General features: G+C 45.1%; 1 protein-coding gene across 2 annotated transcripts in view; it reads left to right on the forward strand.

Annotated features, from left to right (window-relative positions):
• Positions 1–23,260, forward strand: part of PDE6A (phosphodiesterase 6A) — a 333,514-nt gene that overhangs the window by 266,410 nt on the left and 43,844 nt on the right. For both annotated transcript variants that reach the window (XM_069244608.1, XM_069244606.1), the window contains exons 6-12: positions 8,700–8,764; positions 12,398–12,464; positions 14,969–15,016; positions 15,333–15,482; positions 17,549–17,692; positions 20,054–20,119; positions 21,090–21,236. In XM_069244608.1, coding sequence (XP_069100709.1) covers positions 8,700–8,764; positions 12,398–12,464; positions 14,969–15,016; positions 15,333–15,482; positions 17,549–17,692; positions 20,054–20,119; positions 21,090–21,236 — 687 coding nt within the window. The remainder of the gene's footprint in view (positions 1–8,699; positions 8,765–12,397; positions 12,465–14,968; positions 15,017–15,332; positions 15,483–17,548; positions 17,693–20,053; positions 20,120–21,089; positions 21,237–23,260) is intronic.

Below are 23,260 nucleotides of genomic sequence, written 5' to 3' on the forward strand. Positions count from 1 at the left end.
AATGGTGCTGAGGGCCTCGGCAGAGTCCCGTTTCCAAGAGAATGATGAGTTGGGAGAGCATGTGAATGGATCTTCTGAGGAGCTATCTACAGCAGTTAAGAGAGAGGGACACCCCTGGATTTGTGTTACCTGTGCTGTGATGGCAGGAAGAAGTGTCTCTAGTCATGGCCTGACCCCAGAGGAAAGGAGGTAGGAGAGAGAATTCCAGCTGCAGTTGGCAAAATTAAAAATGGAGGAAGAGGAGAGGAAGGCTGAAAGAGAAGCTGAAAGAGCCTTAGCAGAAAAGAAACTACTTCTGGCTCATACACTGTCTAGAAGAGCTGGACATCAAGACTAGGCAGTCTGACTCCAGCAGTTATGCTGGCGGCATACATACAGTACCTGATGAAGACCAGAAGGTTTGCATACCCAAGGATTTGGTGCCCAGTCAATGGGAGATGGCATTGATAAGTGCCATTCATAAGTGGTTTCTGCTTATAAAGTTGCACTGAGGTTACATGGGGTTCCTGAGGAGCACTGAGGGCAGGTCCGTGGCAACACATGGCAACACTTTGGGAGTGACACAGTTCTCATATTAGAGGTTGGGGACCAGACCAAGTACACTCCCAGGAAAGCCATTTTGATTGCCTAATTTGGACTGACTCCTGAGAGGTTCCGCCAAAGATTCAGGGAAAGTCTGAAGCTCCCAAACTAATCATGGGTAGATTTAATTCATTACTCAAGTAAGGCACTGAATGGCAGAGTGCTGGGCAACAAAGTAAATGATTATGTTGGGTTGTAAATTTAAGCTTGAAAGACTACATGCTCACTATCTGTTTTACACAGTTACCCCAGCATCTAGCTGACAGCAAGCTGACTGATTCCAGGAAGCTTACTGAGGAGGCAGATCTCTGGGCTAGCACCAGAGTGTCCAAAAAAGTATCTGGGGGGACACCAACAAATGTTGTCAGGGTACCCACCAGAAGAAAGGGGGGAAGAAAAACTTAAAAATAAGGAGTTCTTTAAAGGCCCCCAAAATAATTCCCAAGGGAGTTGTGGTAACCAGCCCGGTCTGAGCCTAAAAAGAAAGGGTTCTTTGACCATAAGACAGAGGGGTTTGTACCCCAATGTACAGAGTGCTCCAAGTATGGTCACTCTAAGGGAGATTCAAAATGTCCCAAGAGGGCAAAGCCCCCCACTGGTGGGAAGACACCTGGGTTGGCCAGTGTAGCGCTCTGGGAGGAGGTAGTCCCAGATAGTTTTGGTGAACAGACAGAGGTAACCCTAGTGTCTCTGGTGGATAAAGATATGGTGCCAAAAGCCCACATGCCTGCCAATACTTCCAAGTATAGGCAGCTGGTCACAATTAATGGGCAATGGGTGGAGGCTCTGCGTGACATTGGAACCAGCATAAAAACTGTCAAGTGTCAGCCGGTGTCAGCAGAGCGGGTCCTACCAAGCAGATTTCACCAAGTCATAGCCTCCGACAATCGTGAGAGCCATCTATCAGTGGCTCTGATTCCCTTTAAGTGTTGAGGTCTCTAGTACTGTGAAAGTTGCTGTGAGCCGTGCCATGCCTGTAGAGTGTCTGTTGGGCAATGACCTGGAGCACACTACCTGGAAGGAGGTAGAGCTCAGGCCTCACTTGGAGACCATGGGATTGCCTGAGTGGGTCTGTATGACCACACAGTCCATGGCTGTCCTGGAAGAGATTCAAGGCATCTGGAGCCTGGAACAATGGCCCAGCAACACCAAGGAGAGGGGCTATAGGCATGGGAAACTGGTCCCTGAAGTTTCTGTGGTAGAACTTGACGGGGTCCCTGAGGAGGAGGCCCCTGAGCCAATCGGGGAGAACATTGCTACCCTAGGTGACCTACCTGAGCATCCGACTGGCAAGCTGAGGGTGGGCCCACCAGGGAGGAATTCTTCAAAGTGCAGAGAGAGGGTCCCACTCTTGAGCGCTTGAGGTGACAGGCCACAGCCCATGCAGCAGGTGAAGCCTCTGGGGATCACCTAATCTACTTAGAAAATGATTTCCTCTACACCGAGCCTAAGGCTCCAGGTAGTGTTTGTGGTTCCCCAGCATTACCATGTCATCCTACTGGTTTTGGCTCATGACATACCCCTGGCAGGACATTTATGGCAAGACAAGACCTTTGCCAGGCTTGCTGCTCACTTTTATTGGCCCAGAATGAAGACAGCCTCAGATATATTCTGCAGGTCCTGTCTCTCCTGCCAAGCCAGTGGGATATTGGGGAAAAAGCTGAAAGTTCCCTTGATCCCACTTCCCGTTGTTGCCACCCCCTTTGAAAGGGTAGACATTGACGTTATTGGTCCATTGTACCCCAAGACAGGTTCATCCTGGTCTTGGTGGACCATGCCACATTCTCCCCAGACGCAGTACCTCTGAGGATGGTGACTGCACCTGTAGTGACCTGAACTCTTCTGAGGATCTTTACCCATGTGGGGTTCCCCAAAGAGATAGTGTCTGACCGAGGTACTAACTTCATGTCCGTGTACATGAAGTTCATGTAAGATGTGTGTGGTGTAAATTATAAATTCACCACATCCAATCACCCCCAAATCAATGGTCTAGTTGAGAGGTTCAACAAGACCTTGAATGGCATGATTGCAGGCCTACCTGAGGCCATGAGGTGTAAGTGGGACGTCCTCTTGCCATGCCTCCTCTTTACCTACAGGAGGGTGCCTCAGAAAGGAGTAGTGTTCAGTCCCTTCAAACTCCTCTATGGCCACTCTGTCAGAGGACCCCTGAGCATTGTTAATGAGAGGTGGGAGAAATCTCCCAGGAAACCCCACCAGGACGTGATCAGCTACATACTGGCCCTCCAGAACCAAATGCACACTTCTCGAAAAAAAGCTAAGAGCAACATTGAGGCCAGCCAGGAGGTAAAGAAACTCAGGTATGACCAGAAGACCTCTCTGGTAGAGTTTCAGCCTGGCCAGAAAGTAAGGGCCAGTAGCCAGTAGATCCCACAGCTCTCCAGTAAAGTTCGACTGACCCACATGAAATCGACAGAGCGTGACGGGGGGCTCTTCCTAAGTGGATTTCCAGGCCCCTGGAACCCTCTAAGGGTGCTGCATGTCAACAGACTCAAGTGTCACTTTGAGAGGGCAGAAGTGAGCATGCTCCTTATGACAGAAGAGGATATGGAGGAGGATAGTGAACCTCTTCCTGACCTCCTCTCTTCACTGGAAAACAATGGGTCAGTGGATGGTGTCAACTTCTCTGCCACCCCGACCCCAAAGCAGCAAGATGACTGCTACCATTTGCTTGAAAGGTTTGGCTCACTGTTCTCGCTCCTCCCTGAACTCACACAACTGTGCATCCATGACATTGACATAGGAGACAGTCCCTCTGTAAGGAACAAAATTTACAGGTTGCCAGACAGGGTGAGAGCCAGCATGCAGGAGGATGTCTCCTCGATGCTAGCTTTAGGGGTGATTGAACCCTCTAGCAGTCCCTGGTCAAGGCCCGTGGTTTTGGTACTAAAGGCTGCCCCACCATGCGCCAAACCAGAACTTCAGTTCTGCATGGACTACAAAGGCCTCCATTCTGTCACCAAGACTGATACACACCCCATCCCAAGAGCTGATGAGCTCATTAACAGGCTAGGGGCTGCCAGATTCCTCAGTACCTTTGATTTATCATCAGGGTGCTGGCAGATTGCCTTCAACTGAGGAAACAAAAGAGAGGTTAGCATTCTCAACCTTTCAGGCCCATTACCCATTCTGAGTGATGTCCTTTGGCTTGAAGAATGCCCCTGCTACCTTCCTACAGTTGGTTAAAAGGGTCCTGGCTGGCAAGGTATCTTTCTGTGCCGCCTATTTAGACTACATTGTCATCTACAGTTCCAGCTGGGAGAAACACAGGCATCACCACCAAGAGGTACTTCAGACCCTGCAACAGGCCTGACAATCAAGGCCAGTAAGTGCAAGATTAAGCAGGGTTCTGTGGTGTATTGGGACACTTGGTAGGTGATGGCAAGGGCAACGTACAGCCCCTCCAGGTCACGATCAAACCCATCAAGACCTGGCAACCACCTAAAACCCAAACTGAAGTGAGAGCCTTCGTAAGTAGCAGCCCAGGATGGTAATCTGGACAGAGGCTTGTAAGAAAGACCTTGATTCTCTCAGGGAAACCAGGTGCACAGCACCTTTGCTCAGGGCCCCTGATTACTCCTAAATATTCATCGTGCAGACAGATGCGTCAGACCATAGCATAGGAGAAGTCTTAGTACAGCTGGCCTACACCAACTAGTAGCCTTCATTAGCAGGAGGTTACTTCCAGTGGAACAGAGGTGGAGTGCAACTGAAAGAGAAACATTTTCTGTGGTCTTGGTACTGAAGAAGCTGAGATCATACCTGTTTGGGGGCTCGCTTTCGGGTTCAGACAGACCACTGGCCCCTCAGATGGCTCATGTAAATGAGGGATGAAAATCCTACACTGTTGAGGTGGTCCATCTCCCTACAGGGAATGGACTTTACTGTGGAGCATCGCCCGGGTATTGACCATGCAATGCTGATGGTCTCTCCAGATTCTTCTGCCTTAGTGAAGAGGGCTCCCAAGGGGTAGGGTAACTCTCCCCACTTTCAGCTAGTGAGGACACATGTTAGACATGACAGCCTTAGGGTAGTCTTCCCCCAGCTTTCTGCCTTCCTCCCTCCATTTTTCTGATCTCTTTTTGCAGGTTTTAGGACCTTGTTCAGTGCTGAAGTGCTTGTGCTCTTTCCCCTAAATATGGTAATATTGGCTCCTACCTAATTGGCATACTTAGTTTACCTATACGTCTCGAGTAAAGTGCACTATATGTGCTCAGGAACTGTAAATTAAATGCTAATAGTGGGCCTGCAGCACTGATTGTGCCACCCACATAAGTAGCCCCTTAACCATGTCTCAGGCCTGCCATTGCAAGGCCTCCGTGTGCAGTTTCACTGCCACTTTGACTTGACATCAAACATTTTTAGAACTACTTGCCAAGCCTTAAACTCCCCTTTTATTACATATGTCACCCCTAAGGTAGGCTCTGTGTATCCCATAGGGCAGAGTGCTATGTAAGTGAAAGGCAGGACATGTATTTATACGTTTTACATGCCCTGGTAGTGAGAAACCTCCAAAGTCGTTTTTCACTTCAGTGAAGACTGCTCCTCTTATAGGTCAGCGGTGGAAAATCCTTTATATCCTTTTAAGTGGTAATTTCTGATCTGAAAGGAGTGGTATTGTTATGTTTGGTATGGTTGGAATGGTAGTACGAAGTCCTGCTTACTGGTGAAGTTGGATTTAACATTACTATTTTGGAAATGCCACTTTTAGAAAGTAGGCATTTCTCTGCACTTCATGCCCTCTGTGCCTTACAGCCTGTCTCCAATCCACATCTGGTCTGTGCTGGTTTGGTTGACAGATACCCTTGTGCATTCCACCCAGACAGCCATAAACACAGGACACTCAGCTGCATCTGCATTCATCTGCATACTAATGGGTCTTCCTGGGCAGGAAGGGTGAAGGGGCTTTCACCTACATTTCAAAGGGAAGTGGCTGTACCCCACACAAAGGACTGATAATTTTTCACAGATTTCCTGGCAGACAGGACTGGGTTGAAAGGGAAACTGGTGCACTTCAAAAACACTCTTTGAAGTCTCCTCCACTTCAAAGGCACATTTGGGTATATATACTCGGTCTGTGACCCCCCTAAAGTCAGACACTTTTGCACCTACAACTGGATGCAGTCAGAATGACCGCAGTGGTGGCCAAAGGACTCAACTGGACTGTTTTTCTAGAAGGGCTGCTCTTCTGCATGTTGCCCTGTTGCTCTCTTACTCTGCTGCAGGGAATTTACCTTCCCAACACAAGTGAGCTCCAAGGTCCTATCAGCTTGCCTCCTGTAGAGAAGTCTCAGGACCATAAGAGACTTCACATAAAGGAGAAAGTCCATGCCTCAAAGTGCTGTGCCAAAAAAATCCATGTAACGCCTGTCTCGCAGCTGAAAAATCGACACAATGCCTGCAGAATCAATGAAGGGACTATCTTGCGGCTGAAGAATCAACACTGTGCCTGCAGAATCGACTCAGTGCCTGTTTCAACGCAGTTCAATAATCACAGAAAATCTGGATTTTCCAGGCATTGTCCTTCAGTGTCAATTTGTCATCAACCCCGCACCTCAGTAAGGAACCAAGGCTGCATGTCCGGAAATTGATGCATCGCCTTTACTGCAAGGAAAGAATCAACTCATCACCTCACCTGCCAGTAAGGAACAGACACACTGTCTCCCTTGCAAGGAAATAATTGATGCACTACCTCCCTTGAGCAGTAAGGAACCAATGCATTGCTTTGCTTTTGACACATCACAGGTACTTTGTGCTAAAGAGAAACATTCATTGATTCCTTTGGATTAAGGCCTACTTAAACCTCTAAAGAGTGATATTTTGACCTGCATATTAGATCTTTGTCATTTGGGTCTTGTTTTATTCAGATAAATGTTATCTATTTTATTAAACTGGTGTGGAGTACTTTTTGTGGTGTTTTCACTGTGTTACTGTATGAGTTATTGCACAAATACTTTACACATTGGCTTCAAGTTAAGCTTGCCTGCTCTATGCCAAGCTACTGGAGGGTGAGCACAGGATAATTTAGGTTGTGTTATGACTTACCTTGACTAGGATCGGGGTCTCTACTTGGACAGGATGCATACCTCTGTCAACTAGAGACCCCATTTCTGATACTACACATGTACTGTTGAAGGTAAGGAGTAATCAGTACTGATGGCTACTAGTCCTTTGTGGAGTGAGCAGACGTTTTCACTGAAGCAAGCCATGCACCAAACCCAAAACTATATTAAACTGCAGCCAACTGAGCCTGGCTGTTGGAGAGTCAAACAGAGTTACTTCTTGGTGAGTAAGCATACTGATAAAGGTGCTATTTTATGGACCTTTTGGCCAACAGCACCAAGTATGTCCTCAGGACCAATGGTGTTGGTGATCATGTGACACATTATATCAGAGGCCATCAAAATAGCAAAAAAATGAAAAATGCCAAAGGCATTATGTGTACAACAGCAAACATTACAGGGTGAGACAGCTGGTCCAAACACCTGCAGACTTTTGTTCTTGAAGCATGCATGATACCAAGCACTGGGGAACTGCTGCATCACAGTAGTGTTACCAGGGATTAATAGACGTGGAGCTTGGCACCACGTATGTTGAGATGGGAAGCATGCGACTAAGGATAATGGGATGGAGAGCAGGGAGCTGGGCATTCGGGAAAAGCGAGTATTAACCCAGAAGTTGCAGGGATTGTAGCACCAATAATTAATGGGTAGGGAGCATGGAGTTGCGAATTGGGCAAGGGGAGGTTGATGTTAGAAATTGAGGAATGGAGAACATGTAGCTTTGCCTTAGCTAACGAGGCGTCCCCTGTTTCCCTTGTGCATGTACCATTATGAGATGTTTGCCTGAGGAAGGCATTGGCCAGTGCTTAATTTGTAAATAAAAATGTGCCGGTGCCCAAAGCCCTCCTCTTAATCATGGGCTGCTGCAATTAAATGTGGGAACCCGGAATACTAGGGCAGCGTAATCCTGAAGCCATCTCGGGCCTCGTCAATCCACTTAAAGCCCTCCCTGCCCCTTCAGCTGACTCTAGCGGCTTTCTATTTTCTCCCTTTTTCGTTTTTCCCTTCCTCCGTCTTTCCCATATGTACCTTTTGCTCGCAGCAAATGCTTGAGGCAGAAGAATAAGCTCCGGCCCTCAAAAATAAGTGCGGGTGCTCAGCACCGAAAACAACAAGCACAAATTAAGCACTGGATGTAGCCTGAAATGTTGGTCATGCTGGGAGCGGAGGAGCTTTGAAGTGATCATCATGGCACATGCGTCCACAATTGCTTTCTGGCGTGAAAATGCATACACACTTCATGGTTGCTCTACAGCAGAGGGCGGGGGAAGAGTAGATAAACATTGCTACACAGCCCATCTTTGCACCAGCTCTCTTATGTTCTCGGCGTACCTTTGAGGCCACAAGCTGCCATTGTGGAGATACTGGTGGCCTTGTACTTGCACTGCAAAGAAACGTTTTAGTGTTGGATAGTATCAGAAGAATGTGTGACGCCCCTCCGTGCTCCTGGATCAACAATGTAGAAGCCAGCAACACATCTCTAGATGCGTGCCAGTTTCCTTTGCAGCCATTGCAATGCGCCAGTCAGTGATGGATTTGCCCTTCAGTAGATAATGTTGATGCCTGCACACCTTACATGGTACACCCCCTGGTCTTCATTGTTTAACGTGTTCTTTTGTCCAAAGTCAGATTGAAAAGAAGTTTCAAAATGAATCCAGACCCTGAAATTGTTTGTGGCTGTCAGACTGCGACATAGTGTATGTGGATGTACATCCCTTTGAACTGTCTCCTCATGAAGGTTCGCAGCTGGCTTGTAAACTGGGACCAGTGTATGCTGATTTTAGCTGATATTCCCACAATGCTTTTTGCGCCGTCCTATGACTCCGAACGTAAGCCTGTATTCAACAGACAGTGTTTTTTCTACTAGTGTGATGCATTGTTGCTTTACTTTTTGGCACATTCATTCTGCTGGTTTCCCTCTCAGTATTTACACATTTTCCTGGTGAGCAATAAGCAGGGTGTGGAGCAGTAGTCTAGGCCCAAAACAGATAACACTCATGTAACCTTCCTTGTCTTCTGTATGTTACTTTTTCTCAGGAAATCAACTTCTACAAGGTGATCGACTACATCCTGCATGGAAAGGAGGAGATTAAAGTCATTCCGTAAGTTAGTGGCGTAGCACAAAATGATGGGGTTCCCTGTAGAATGTGTTGAGAGGCCCATGAGTCACCTGTATTTCAAAGATGTCCATTCACCTTGGGCTGAAAGTGGCTCCCCGCAAGATCCGGGGCCTTGGAGGGTTTTGGGTCTTCCTACATGGGCGGCATTCGCAGTTTCTTGGTCTCTGCAACAAACAGATTTAGGTGTCTGTTGGCAGACCTATTGTTTACAATACATAACATATACTTACAGTGTGTTTTTCGTCTGCTCCTTGGTAATGATCAATTTAGCGCCCCATGGAAGTGCACGTGCTTCCTTGCTCTCCTTTGCTTGCCTCCCACTTGAGCACGCCCTCTTTTCACTCCCACTCCCCTCCCCGCTCCTTAATGCCCCCATTCCAACTCCCGTCTCCTACCCATTTCCGCAAAGGCTTGTCGGGTGCAAAGGCTTGTCAGGTGCAAATTGTCTGTGCGATGCTTGGTTCATTTGTTGCACCTTGTGCACGTTTTTACCTGTTTTAACTTTTACTTTACCATTCTAACATGTTCATTCACCATGCTAGAACGATAAATTAAAAATGGCCACCATGCACATGCGTGTGTGAACGCATGTGCATGTCACGATTCATACGCACACATCTGTAGCCATCTTGGAAAACGTTTTCTTTTATACAAAACACAATGTAATGTGGCTGGCCGTGTGTCCACATGCATCATGGCGCATCCAGGTGGCAAAAAAATCATTGGTAAAGCCACTAGTTTGCCCTTTAACATCCGATATCTATTAGCATTGCCTACCCTTGTTTGCTTGCAGCTTTTTATGCACTCTGCAGTGTGCCACCTTACCATGTGGTATGTGCAAATTGCTCTACCCTTGAATGCCTAGATTTCTGACAGGATCTTTATATTATAGAGTGTAACTCTTCCTCGTCACTTTCCTTACTCAGTAAACATGAATCTATTCCCGGAAGACAGCCAGCCAGGCTTTACCTTTAATAATGAAAAACAAGTAGTTTAAGGCTCCATCTTCAGTTCTGATGTATTTATCCACCTTCTGACCAGAGAAATCCTCCTAACATCCAATCAGTACCTTGCATGGGGTCTCACTATATGGCATGCGATAGATCGCATGGCGGTAGTATTGCATCGTTCATGTTTGCCTACCCTTATACTTTAAGGGAGTTGTATATTTACTCTTGTAAATCCCACTCCAAAGGTAAATATGAGTGGATTTACGAATTGTAAATATAGACTTGCCTTATAATATAGAAGTAGGTCGATCTAGTGAATACATTATTATTGCAGGTCAATATTAACAACCTCTATCTACTGCCATATACCTCCTCCTACAACTCCCCGCACGATCTATGATGTACGCGGCTCAGGCTTTAGTAGGAGGTGGACGAGGAACAGTGATATCACAGTCCTTACAAAGTAAGGATTCATCAAAGCAGTGGCAGGTGTTCAACTATTACAAACATATTATATCAGCAATTTGTCCGACCACAAAATGCTTTTTCAAAGCTCCCAACAGACCATCTCTAATGGTGCATCCAAGTATTACCATGCCTTTACAGGGCCATTATACGACACCACGTCTGGAATGGGGAATAACCTGATGATATTGCATTTACTGCACTGATTTTTGCATGTTTTCTCTTGCCCATTTCCATGCGTATTTCCATGTGCTTTTATCAGGTGGATATGTGCTTTGAATTATAAGGCCACCTGTAACCCTGTTCAAACAGAAAACGAAATACAGGGTCACTCAGAATATACATACAGCTCTGCAAAATAAACACCTGGAATCTGTCTCTCTGTCTAACATATGCACAAATACACTCTCGCACAACAAATGCACCGGGGGCCTTTGTAAAACGAAACCGAAAAGCTTTGTAAGGGGGACTTCTTCCCCACTTCTAGTGAACGGGAGGAAATTAGGATACCAACATAGGTTCTCTGCTCCACAATGGATCTTATGAAAAGGGGGCATTTAAGAACAGGACTTGGGTCAGGATCAAGCCGCTTGCCTCTCATTTCCCACAATGTATATATTTATCATGGTATGTCACAATTAAAAAAACAAAATGGATATTGTGGGCCTGATTCTGACCCTGGCGACCGGTGACCGCCAGGGTCACCGGCCACGGGAGCACCGCCGACAGACCGGCGGTGCTCCGAAGGGCATTCTGACCGTGGCGGTTCAGCCGCAGTCAGAAAGGGTAAACCGGCGGTCACCCGCCGGTTTACCGCTGCCCTTCTGAATCCTCCATGGCGGCGGAGCGCGCTCCGCCGCCATGGGGATTCAGACACCCCCTACCGCCATCCTGTTCATGGCGGGAAACCCGCCATGAACAGGATGGCGGTAGGGGGTGCCGCGGGGCCCCTGGGGGCCCCTGCAGTGCCCATGCCAATGGCATGGGCACTGCAGGGGCCCCCGTAAGAGGGCCCCGCAAAGTATTTCAGTGTCTGCTATGCAGACACTGAAATACGCGACGGGTGCCACTGCACCCGTCGCACCTTCCCACTACGCCGGCTCAATTCTGAGCCGGCGTCCCCATGGGAAGGTTGATTTGCCCTGGGCTGGCGGGCGGCCTTTTGGCGGCCGCCCGATAGCCCAGGGCAAATCTCAGAATCACCGCAGCGGTCTTTCGACCGCGGTGCGGTGTTCTGACGGGGTTACTTTGGCGGGCGGCGGAGTAAGAATGACCCCCTGTATTCAGTTGAACAGAAAGAATGGGTGAATTAAACCTTCTAGTTAGGCGATTCCATGTTCTGCCCTTCTCAGGATATTCCACTAATTCTGAATATTGATGACACCTGCTCATCACTGCATCTCTGCATCGAGATGACGTATTAGTTTGTGACAAAGTGAGAAACCACCAAGCTTGACATAACAACCATTCCTTGCATCTGCGAGTGGGGGAACCATGTAGGTTCTTTAAAGTGAACTATTTCGTGTTCCAAGGAAGAGGTTTGTCCGATTTGCTGCAAGCATGTTAGGCTGGAGCGCATGGCATTTTCACCAAAAAGACATGGGTAGCAGAAGTAACATCACACACCCTTCGAACACCCAGTGATAACATGTTGGAACCCTTGTTTCATTTTTAAGGCATAAGGAAGTAGAGATTACAGAATGTAAACGAGGTTCCTGGCTCTTTGCTTACTCTGTTGAATTCACTGCCCTTTAACCCCTGAGATGGGGCTGGCAGAGGAAGTGAGGGGAGCACCACAGAGGAAGCCGGGTGTAGAAGCTGGACAGGAGAGATCAGAAACACAAGGTCGCACTGAGTCATGAGATGTCTGGCTCAATGGGAAGAGATGTAACAACATGGGGCATGATGTATCAAAAGGTTTTACACATTCTGTGTCTGTGGGAAAATGCGTTAATAAATAAGCCCCTGATTTTCATTCTTGCCCTCTTCTGATACTGTTACAGCGATCAATTCCACAGGCCAGAAATGTTATCATATTATACAGGGTTTTAAATTTCAGTCACACGTACTGCACAAAAGGCTGGGGACCTTATGTGAATGTTGACAAGAGTGAGCAAGTCTGTGGGCAGTGGCAGGTGTAGTGTGTTGTGCTGTCTTGGTATTTGTCATTGTTACATCCAAAATCTCTCTGTACTTGCAGAAACCCGCCTGCAGATCACTGGGCTCTGGCCAGCAAGCTGCCCACGTACGTGGCTGTAAACGGACTTGTGAGTAAAGAGCAGTGTTCGTGGATTTGATTAGTACTTGTGCTAAGTGTTGTTGAGGGCCCTGGGAGCTGCAGTAAGGCAAGCAAGGACGAAGGTGCATGGCTGAGCTAGACTCATATTAAGTTTGGCTAACTCCTTTTCTAGAGTCTGGTCTTCTTTGGTACCTTCTAGGGCATTTATCTCTCAAATGAAGCCCCTCCTTGTAGAGATTAGGCCTCTGCCTTGTTAGCCATGAAAACTGACCTCTCTCAGTTAGGGAACCTCTTTATATCCCCTTCCTTGGCCATGATCATACTTAAATGGATATTTAGACTGGTGTGCAGAAGGGGATAATATATTTTAACAAATTGCACACTATGTTTTGCAAACTGATTTTGATCTTGAAAATCGATTTATGAACTATTTGGTCGGTTCTCAAATTCACCATTCAAATTAGGTCTCATTTTTACCTACCTCATTATTGCTCAGGTAGTAGGTCACAAATTGTGATGCACTCAGACTGGATGCCATGACAGGTATGGTAGTTTGCTAAGCTCAGAAGACCACCATGTCTATGATCACATTTATATAAAGCAATTTTTTTTTACCCCGGCCATTTTCCTTACAGGAAATGGTCTGCATTTAATTAAAAAAATATTTATTTAAAACATTTGTTAAGAGTTAACACTCATCCTAGAGACCACCTCTCCTTCCTATTAAACATTTTTAACCACCTCCTTTCTGGAGCAGGCAACCATTCAATCGTTTGCGAATGACATTGTGGTCGCAAACCATTGGTACATAGCATTACAGTTCACAGTTTGGAACGGGTGCCCTAAAATGCCCTCTCCAAACTGCAATTCGATATGTATTTCTAAATCCATTTTGCGATTCGGTAAGCATGTGCTGAATCATAAAAAATGTGTTTAGTAAATACAAAAAAAAACATTTAGCGTTCGCACACCGTGTGATTTAGCAAATCGCAGTGTTTGTGCCGCTAAATGGCTTCATATTCTGGCCCTTCAATCCAGCACTTTTTCAGTTTAGAACAGCCTTAAACAACCTCTAGTAACTCTAAGGAAATGAAAGTGCAGAAATTGTGTTATCTCGTGTTATTTCTAACTGTTTTCACGAAACGCATGGTTGCTTCGTTTACATTTTGCTGATTATCCTAAATCAGAGGTCTTCAAACTCGAGGGCACGCCCCTTTGTGGATCCATAGATATGTCACAGGAGGCGCAAATGCATCAACAAGCACTTATAAATCAAGGAGCCTGAAAGCGCAGCCTTAGTTATTTGGCATGTTTCCAAGTTGCGTTCATTTTCACACAGTCCTTGAAGAGCATAAAAAAGTGTGGGGTCTTTAATTCTGGGTGCCATGGGACAAGGTCAGTGAGTGTTGTGGCGGGGTTAAAGACACATGGCTAAAAAAAATAAGAATATTCTGTAGCAGAGGATATAGCCTGCTACTCAGGGCTGCAAGTACCATTAGTACATCAGGTGTAGTTGCATTAGGGGTGCAATATTGTGAAGAGCTCATAGCACCGCAGTTAAGAGGAGCAGTATTTTTTTGAGTAAGTACAGTTTTTGTTTGACGCATTAGCTGTTTTATAAGAGCCTGATTTTATATTTGGTGGGCAGCCCTTCTTTCAGCCAGGGTGATGGAGTACATTTCCTTGTCCCTATGGTGGAGGGACCATCTGCCAAATTTATAAATGACCCCCATGCAGGTGCCACTTTTAATGCAGTTGCAGGAACTGCTGTCCCAGTGGTTCCTGCCAATGATTTTCACTGTTTGGTGCAGGGCTCTGTCAGTATAATGCAGCCCTGCACCATTTTTTTATAAGAAAATCCCCAAACTGGATTTTCTTCTTGAAAAAAAAAAAGTAATGCTTTTCTTGCCATGGGAGTCATCTTCCATGGCGGGGGAAACATTATTAACATTTTTCACTGTCCCTCACAACCAGGAATTGCTTGTTGGTGATAGACAGTAAAAAAAAAAGCCTATATATCCACTTATCCTGTATGGGTGGGTGACGCCAACATACCCATTTCTCCAAAAGCCCTTAATCCGTCAGGCCATCAAAGAAGTTTGGCTATGGCAGTGACAGAGTATTCACTGCCATAGCCAAAACTATGGCCCGCCCGCATTTAACTTGAGTGGGCGGACAATTATGTTGGAAGTGAGGATACTCAGTTGCCCTTGTGAAGGCGTATCCATACCACCAACATATAAACCAAGCCCTTAGTGTGGATCATGAGTTTCAGTCCCTGCACTCTGCCATGCCCTTCTTGCTCTGACAGGTCTTGCCATAAAGTTTTGAAGGGGGGCCCTGTTTCAAAACATTTTGCTTAGGAGGGCTCTGATCAAAAACGTTTGAAGACCTTTTCCACAAATTATCCTAATGGAAGGAAGCAAAAAACAAATTCCTTTCCCCTCTTAACAAACTAACTATACAAGAACCTGTATCTTTTGAACCAAGAGCCATTTATACAATACTAACTGTACAATTTTATTTTTACAGATTTGTAATATTATGAATACTGAGGCGGATGACTACTTTGAATTTCAGGTAAATTCTTTAAGATCTGGCCTCCCAGATGACTGGTCACGTCTTCTTCCCTCACCAGGTTCAGCCTGTCTTCTACCCGAATTTCTACCCGTAGCCTGTTCCTTTTTTACAAAAGTCTGGTGAATGCCCCCTTCACCCGGGCCCCTCCACCCCTCAGCCACCAATACTGAAACCAAAATCTGCTGATTTACTTATCTACCAAGCAATGCAATCAAAGGAGAAATATGCTGAATTGCTGTTCCCACCAATAGATGCCTCTCCTCTGGTAGTACCTTGCACCTTGATTCACACTAACACTTGTCCCATCTTCACACAGAAAGGACCAGTGGACGACAGTGGCTGGATAATCAAGAATGTCCTTTCCATGCCCATCGTCAACAAAAAGGAGGAAATAGTTGGGGTGGCCACATTCTACAACAGGAAGGACGGTAAACCCTTTGATGAAATGGACGAGATTATCATGGAGGTGGGTGTTACTGAAGAATCCAGCTGGTTTGGGAATGGTTGAAGACTGGAAGTAGTTAGCACACTGCATGCTCCAGAGCAGTCAGGCGAAGTTCTGGTGAATTGGGTTCTATACACTTTTTGTCTTCACGGCACACACAGTTAACCCAAATATGACTGACTGTAAAGTCAACATTGCAAATCTGGAAATAAACGCAACTCACAGGTAATTTTGGTTCAACTCTCCATACAATCAGTTCTTATACTGCTTCAAATCTTGCTCGCCTCAGGTGGACCAGTGCAGAAGCATGCATATCTGTGAAAGTTTAGAGAGTTATTTGAGGTAGGAAATATAAGAATGAGGTGAAAGACGTAGTTGCAACAACAGAATATCACATTTTTATATCATTGTGCAAAAATATTAACTCCCCAATATCAGCTATCACTATATTGTGAAGCTAGGTATATACAGGGAACTACAAATTTACCAATCTTAGCTCCAAATGTATGTACCTTGACGTTATATATCTTCAAGGTACAGAGATGTGACGTTAAGAAAAATAAATGTACTTACCTATAAACACTTAGTCCCAGAGTCTGAAAGCTGTCACACAGCACAGCGCAGCACCCAAAAATACTGTGCTGCATTGCGTGACAGGGAGACAGCAGGAGCGTGCCATATTCACAGAGATATGGCACTCTACTCCCCTCTTCCTAGCACCGGCGGATTTGTGCTGCCGAGCGCCACACACACACCTTAGCGCCATTGTGCTAGGGTGTGATTGTGTGTGAGTCTAGCGTAGGTTTTGTACAGGAAAGGTACCCGTCCTGTACAAAACACTAGGCCTAGACAAGTTGTTCCTGCTTCGAATGTGCGTTGTGCAGTGCAGCACAGTGCAAAGTCAGAAAAGCATGGAGAAATGAAAACATTTCACCATTTAACACCTGCTTGCAAAAGGTGTTAACTTTGGCACAAAACCCTGTCTACTATTGTTTGTAGATAGAGGTTTGCATCAAAAAGCATGGGTGTTTGCATGGGAACGCCCATTTACCACCAATGTAACGGCCCCTTGGTGCTAAATAATGCGAAGCAGTGCTTCTATCTGCTTTGTGTTATTTTTAGGGTACTCTTCGGTTACTTTCCAGTGCAAAACATTTTGTGCTGGTCATCGTCACTTTTGTGACGCTAAATCAATGCAAAATGTTTCTGAATCTCCCCCTTCATTTCACAAGACAGTGGTAGTTGATGTTATGGAGCTGATATTTTTGTAGGATGTTTTTGAGTTTGGAAACGCAAAATACAACCATTGTGTGGTAGTGATAGATTCACTGGCAATGTATTGATTGTCAAGAAGGTCTGGGTGTCTGGTGGTAGTCCGGTATTTGAGGCGCGGTACGTGGTATATGGTGACAGTATTCTGTTTGTAGCATTGCACTCCTTAAAAAGAGCTCCTTGCATCAGACTGACCATCCGTGGTCACAGCTTGCATGAGACGGTGATGTAAGTTATTGGAAAGGTGGCGGAAGCGATGTCAACCACTACCCCAAGAGGGAGCTCTTTTCTGTCACAGCTAGCGGGCTGACCAGAAGTATACCCTTTACAGTTTGATTTGCATTTGTAGGTTTTCAGTTAATCACATCTGTCTCTACAGATAGTACTATTCATTTTTTTTCAGTTGCTTCTTCCCTGTGTTGGACACCATTACGAGTGATCCTTGTACCACAAAGGCAACCTGGAGTCACACTTCTACAATTTAGCATATTCCTAATTTTGACTTATTGCTTGTTTAAAATTTGTTAACTGATTTGTCCATAAATTTGCAGAAGTGTTTGTCTCCACCATGGAAGGAAGGTAAAGAGGAAACTAAGGAGAGGACTGAGAGTGATAGGCCCAAAACCCTGGATCTTGCTTGAAAACACTAGCTACTAGGCATTGGTGGGTGAGGTAGCCGAGTCATTACATTTGACTGGGAGGTGCAAGGTGGTTGGATTTCAGAAAACCAAGAAGAAAAATTGAAATAGTGAACCGTTAATGACTTGAGATGAGTATGTGTGAGCTCCTGAAACTAACATGTTGTCATTCCACAGTCTCTCACACAGTTCCTGGGCTGGTCAGTGCTGAATACAGACACTTATGACAAAATGAATAAGCTCGAAAACAGGAAGGATATTTACCAGGATATGGTGAACTACCACGTGAAGTGCTCCAACGATGAACTCCAGATCATACTGGTATGGTCTCCTAATGGTTAACATTTCTAAACACAAATCACATGCTGAATTGTATTATTCCGTTCAGCTTCCTGTATATATGAATTGGTACTGTAGTGTGCTACAACATGTGGAATGAGTAGGTTGCAGGCACAAAGGTAGGGACACACAGATCTGTTTGGACATAGGGAAATCAGCATTTTTTCCCGATATGGTCTGATGTATGAAATTTAGGAGTCTGTCAGTGGAGAGGTATGGCACATGATAAGGGCATAGAATGGGTACTGAGGAACTCTACTTTTTTCCACACTAGTAATTCAATTGCCACTAATTTCTTTTCATTCAATCATTTCAGTTTTTTTCCATTCCTCTTGCTACTCTAGCCTCCCGTTGTCCTTCCTTTTCCTGTGCCCCGTTTCCCGCCATCTTCAAGTTTCTCTTGGCTCCAGTGTGCCTCTCCCTTACCCATGATGTTTTTGTTCAATTTTTTCCCATCTGCACTATACTGTTTTAAGAGGTTATGTCAACGTGTAAGTCTTGGCAATAAGTTTAAAAAAAATTCTCTTTAAAGACATGTAAAAATGTCACACAAAAGGTTACTTGGTAAACACAACTAAAAGTAACTGGGGATCAAACATTAAAATATATTGACCTCTGACTATGGTGTAAGGCAACAAAGCGCAAGTCACTGTGTTTCCGTACACTGCACCAGGGAGGCGTTCTATGGGTGTTGTGGTGGGTGTTCCGATACAACACCCATGGGTTTTGATGCATTCCCAGATTTACAGGAATTTCGACAACTGGAAATGCATCAAAATCTTATGCCTCCCCAAGGGAGACACAAGAAGAAGAAATATCTTTATTTCTCATCGTTTTTTCCTCTTTCTATGTGTGCTGCAGAAGCCTTTATGATTTATTATTGTGCCACCTCTCATCAGCCAAGGTAGCTTGAATCCAGTGGCACAGTGAGCTCAGGACCCACGCCTGGGCATACCGCTCACACGCAACTATAGCAACACAAAAAGATGATGGGCGGAATGCTGAACATTGTCAAACACTTACCCCTAATCACAGATCTAGGTTAAATCTATTGTTTGTTTTTTTGCTCACCACGCCACCCCCGTTTGGAGCCAGACCCTGCTCCCCATGGAAAGAGTCCAGCCGGAACTGTCATGCTAGGTCCTCCCTGGCCTGCAAACAAGCATCCTGGGACCAGTTTTGGGGTATCATCCCTCATCAGCTAGGCTAACTTAAATCCAGTACCACAGGGAGCATGAAACTCATGTCTGTGTATATCCCTCCCACTTAGGGCAACTATAGAAACACAAAAAGATGATGGACGGAATGCTGAACATTGTCAAACACTCACCCGAATTACAGATCTGGATTCAAGCTAGCCTGGCTGATGAGGGGTGATACTTCTGTTTCTAGAGAGCAGGTATCTGTTTAAGATGAAAACCCTCACCTACCCTTAACTGGCATGCTTCATCATAGGATTCTTCATCACGTCACTCTGATGGTGTGGCATGAACTACGACTTCCTTGAGAAGGAGTTTCCCTTTAGATGGGGATTTCCTATGTGAACTGCAGGTATGGGTGATGGTATAAGAGGGTGTGCTCGGCCAATATTGTCCACCACAAAGCCTCTGATTTCTATTGCACATTTAGCCAAAGTCTTTAGTTTTAAAATGTGTAGCCCAGGTAACTTCTTGTATATCGTCCAAGCCACAAAGGAATGGAAAACCCTGCCAATAGGTTGAAGAACCTGAATTAAGACACTTTACATTTGGAAAGAGACTTAAGACCTGGCTCTTTCCTAAACGTCGACTTTCATTTCCTCCTCCTGGTTACTCACCTGCTGGATTTAACTACCTAGTCTTGGATCCCCTTAGGTATCAATGCACTCTATAAAAATCACATTTTGCAAACCATTTGTGGCAAGTTTAGGAAGGTACTATGGATGAAAGTGTTATAATAATAATAAGAAATTAAGTTAATTGAAATTGCACCAAAGCCTACAGGTTTTGTTAAGATTTAGTCTGCAGCTAAGATGTAGCAGCTGTATGTTACAGCAAATCCAAGACAGCTGGAGTCTGGTGTTTACTTATGTATTTTGCAAGAATGACAGATTAGTTGTTGAAGAGGTTTATATAAAGTCCTGTAACGCCCAGACTGGCTGTCTGAATAGGTGATGACTGTACCGATAAACCTATGCTAAAGGAGATTCTGTATAAATCACAAACTTTGATAAAATGAATAAGGGGATCCAGAGTGGGGTGCCCATGATCTACCACAATCACCTCACCCATGACCAAAAGGCGCACTAATGGGTAGCCTGGCGCAAACATGGATGAGGGTTATTTCTTAATTTCTTTTCCTCAGAAAACCAGAGAGGTGTACGGAAGGGAGCCAGAAAACTGTGAGGAAGAAGAGCTCTTTGAAATTCTGGTGAGTACAGTTCTTCAGTGATTGATGCTGTCTGCATATTTTTGTTTTGTCCTCTTAAACTAGTGGTCTTGGTTTAAACTTATATTTGGTAATGGTGACACCAGTTATCTGATAAAAATCATATTCCTTGTAACCAAAGTGAGGTAATGTGTAAGGTATCCCACAAAAGAAAGTGCCTTTTTGTGCTGCTGAAACGGGCTGCAAACAGTAACCTCTTAACTGAAGCCAGGAAAAATTAAGAAATTTCAAATCTGTTAGTATTAAGCATACTCCTGTAATGCAGAGTGCTTCTGGATGAGGGTGCAATAACTTACAGAGATATTAGGATACATTAATAAAGGCCAGAGTCAGTCACTTGCTCATCAGTTGGCTTTCCTTGCCCCAGGCCAGCAAAACTGCTTGAAAAAACTATCTTCTTTAGTTGAGCGGCCTCACTATGGTCTGTAGTCACATCAAATCCCGGTGTAGCCCAAAATCCAAGAAAGGGAAAGAGATACCTGTTTGCAAATAACTCTAATGGTTGAATGCTAGGCTAAAGAGTGCATGCTGGAAGCCCAACAACAGATAGTTGACCTCTTGGAATCGTGGGTTGCACTGTTTGTGTCACTGTGGGGCACTGACAGTATAGCAGCAAGAGGCATGGGGTTGCTGTGCTGTGTGTTGTTTCCTAAAAGCTTGAGAATGGCTTGAAGAAACCGAGGGGCATATTTATGAGAAGGTGGTGCATAGGTCCTAATGCTCCACTTCTCTTACGTGACCGTTGCCCCACCTAACGACACCATGGCTGCGTCGTATTTACAATATTTGTAGAGAGCACATCTGATCCCAAAACTGACAGCACCATATTCTTTGATGTTGCACCCTCCCTAGCTCATAGTGTTCACCAAGTTCCACTAAGGTTTGGGATTCTAAGTGCATCACCTATTTTATCTGATGATTCATTGCATATTTTCACCATTTGCACTGACAGCAACAAGAGCTCCCGGCTGCGGAGGAGGCTGGAATCTACGAGTTTCACTTCAGTGATCTACCAGTAACAGAGCTGCATCTGGTGAAGTGTGCTATTCAGATGTACTACGAGCTGGAGGTGGTGGAAAAATTTCACATACCGCAGGAGGTAGGAATCACTTGCTTCTACCAACCTTGTTCATTGTATACAGTACACAACCGCCAATACAATCTACGTTTTGTTATCATTGAACTAAGTACTGATTTGCTTAATAGGGGAAAACAAGGGCACAAGGGAAACTGCATTTTTAGTGAGGAAATGCATAGTTTTGAGAGTGTAGGGTGAATCATTTGAGGGTGTGGTTTAGTGAGAGAAAAAGCATTCTACTACGAACAAGCTTGGTACAGTTGGAGTAGGGGGTGTCAATGAGTGTAGTCACATTCAAGGTGAAGCTGTCACCGGACAGTCTTATGTAGGCAATGAATCTTCAAAACGTGCGCTCTCTCTCTCCCCTTTCCTCTCTCTTCTCTCCCTCCGTGCCTCCTTCTTTCCCTCCCCTCTAGGTGAAACATGCCTGTGGGGTGTAGAACAATCCTCTGACTCCTACCCTTCACAGAAGAAGTATGTGGCTTACAATCAGGCAAACAATCTACAAGTCCATATATAAATCCATAATATATATATATATATATATATATATATATATCAAAAACGAAGTTGTCCTCATGTGAAAGCGCACTCCCAACAGGTTAATTAAACGGGAAGAAAAAGCAAAGCCAGCAACTCACAGTGAATTTCTTTAAGCTGTTTCATTATTCCAGGCCTTTGGTTATAAAATCATCTCTGGACACGTGTTTCTAGGTCAATCCTTTCTTCAGCAGAGAAAAATATAGAAGTGTTTCACCCTCGTAGGTGCAGCCAGTGCTGGAAGTGTTCCAGGCATTTCTTTCTTGTTGAAAAGACCGGCATGGCTTCAGCTTGTCTGATTGCAGGCACCTGATTAGTCTCTTTAAATACCAGTCCGCCCCAGTGGGCCTCTCAAGTGAGTACAGTGCATGCTGGTTATGGTGGTCCTGCAATTTTTTAATTTTGCCCCAAGTGGGTTGCTGGAGCCAAACGAAATAATGAACCCAAATGCAAAACCTATGTAGGCGAATCCAAAGTAAAATTGTCAGATTTGCTGTGAATAGCCCAACCTGATTGCTCTTATGTGACAATCCATTTTTAGTCACACAGACCTGCTTCGATGTGCAGTGGTGCTGCTTTCCCGACTGGACGGGCCGGTTAGTTATCAAAAACGAAGTTGTCCTCATGTGAAAGCGCACTCCCAACAGGTTAATTAAACGGGAAGAAAAAGCAAAGCCAGCAACTCACAGTGAATTTCTTTAAGCTGTTTCATTATTCCAGGCCTTTGGTTATAAAATCATCTCTGGACACGTGTTTCTAGGTCAATCCTTTCTTCAGCAGAGAAAAATATATAGAAGTGTTTCACCCTCGTAGGTGCAGCCAGTGCTGGAAGTGTTCCAGGCATTTCTTTCTTGTTGAAAAGACCGGCATGGCTTCAGCTTGTCTGATTGCAGGCACCTGATTAGTCTCTTTAAATACCAGTCCGCCCCAGTGGGCCTCTCAAGTGAGTACAGTGCATGCTGGTTATGGTGGTCCTGCAATTTTTTAATTTTGCCCCAAGTGGGTTGCTGGAGCCATATATATATATATACATCAAAACAAATCCCTTTCAGGGTTAGAATGACGCATAAATTATGCAAAAAGAAATAGAGAACTCTGGGTAGCTCCCAAGTTTAGGTGGAGAGCAGCTCCAGTAAGGAACACACTGCAACACCAATGATACTCTAGATTTGCTCACCTCAAATGTCTGTTTATCTAGCCAAGTTTTTAAGCATAGGATCAGCACAGTGCTAGCCACGCCGAGCTAGATAGTGTAGGAAAGTACCATCTTGCCTGGCATGTTACCCCCATATTTAACTGTATATATGTTATTTTAGTGTATGTGCCAGCCAGGGCCCCAGTGCTCATAAGTGTGCCCTGTATGTGTTCCCTGTGTGATGACTAACTGTCTTACTGAGGCTCTGCTAATCAGAACCTCAGTGGTTATGCTCTCTCTGCTTTCTAAATTGTCACTAACAGGCTAGTGACCAATTTCACCAATTCACATTGGCATACTGGAACACCCT

This window comes from Pleurodeles waltl, chromosome 7, assembly GCF_031143425.1.
Source record: "Pleurodeles waltl isolate 20211129_DDA chromosome 7, aPleWal1.hap1.20221129, whole genome shotgun sequence".
In the NCBI taxonomy this organism is placed as follows: Eukaryota; Metazoa; Chordata; class Amphibia; order Caudata; family Salamandridae; genus Pleurodeles; species Pleurodeles waltl.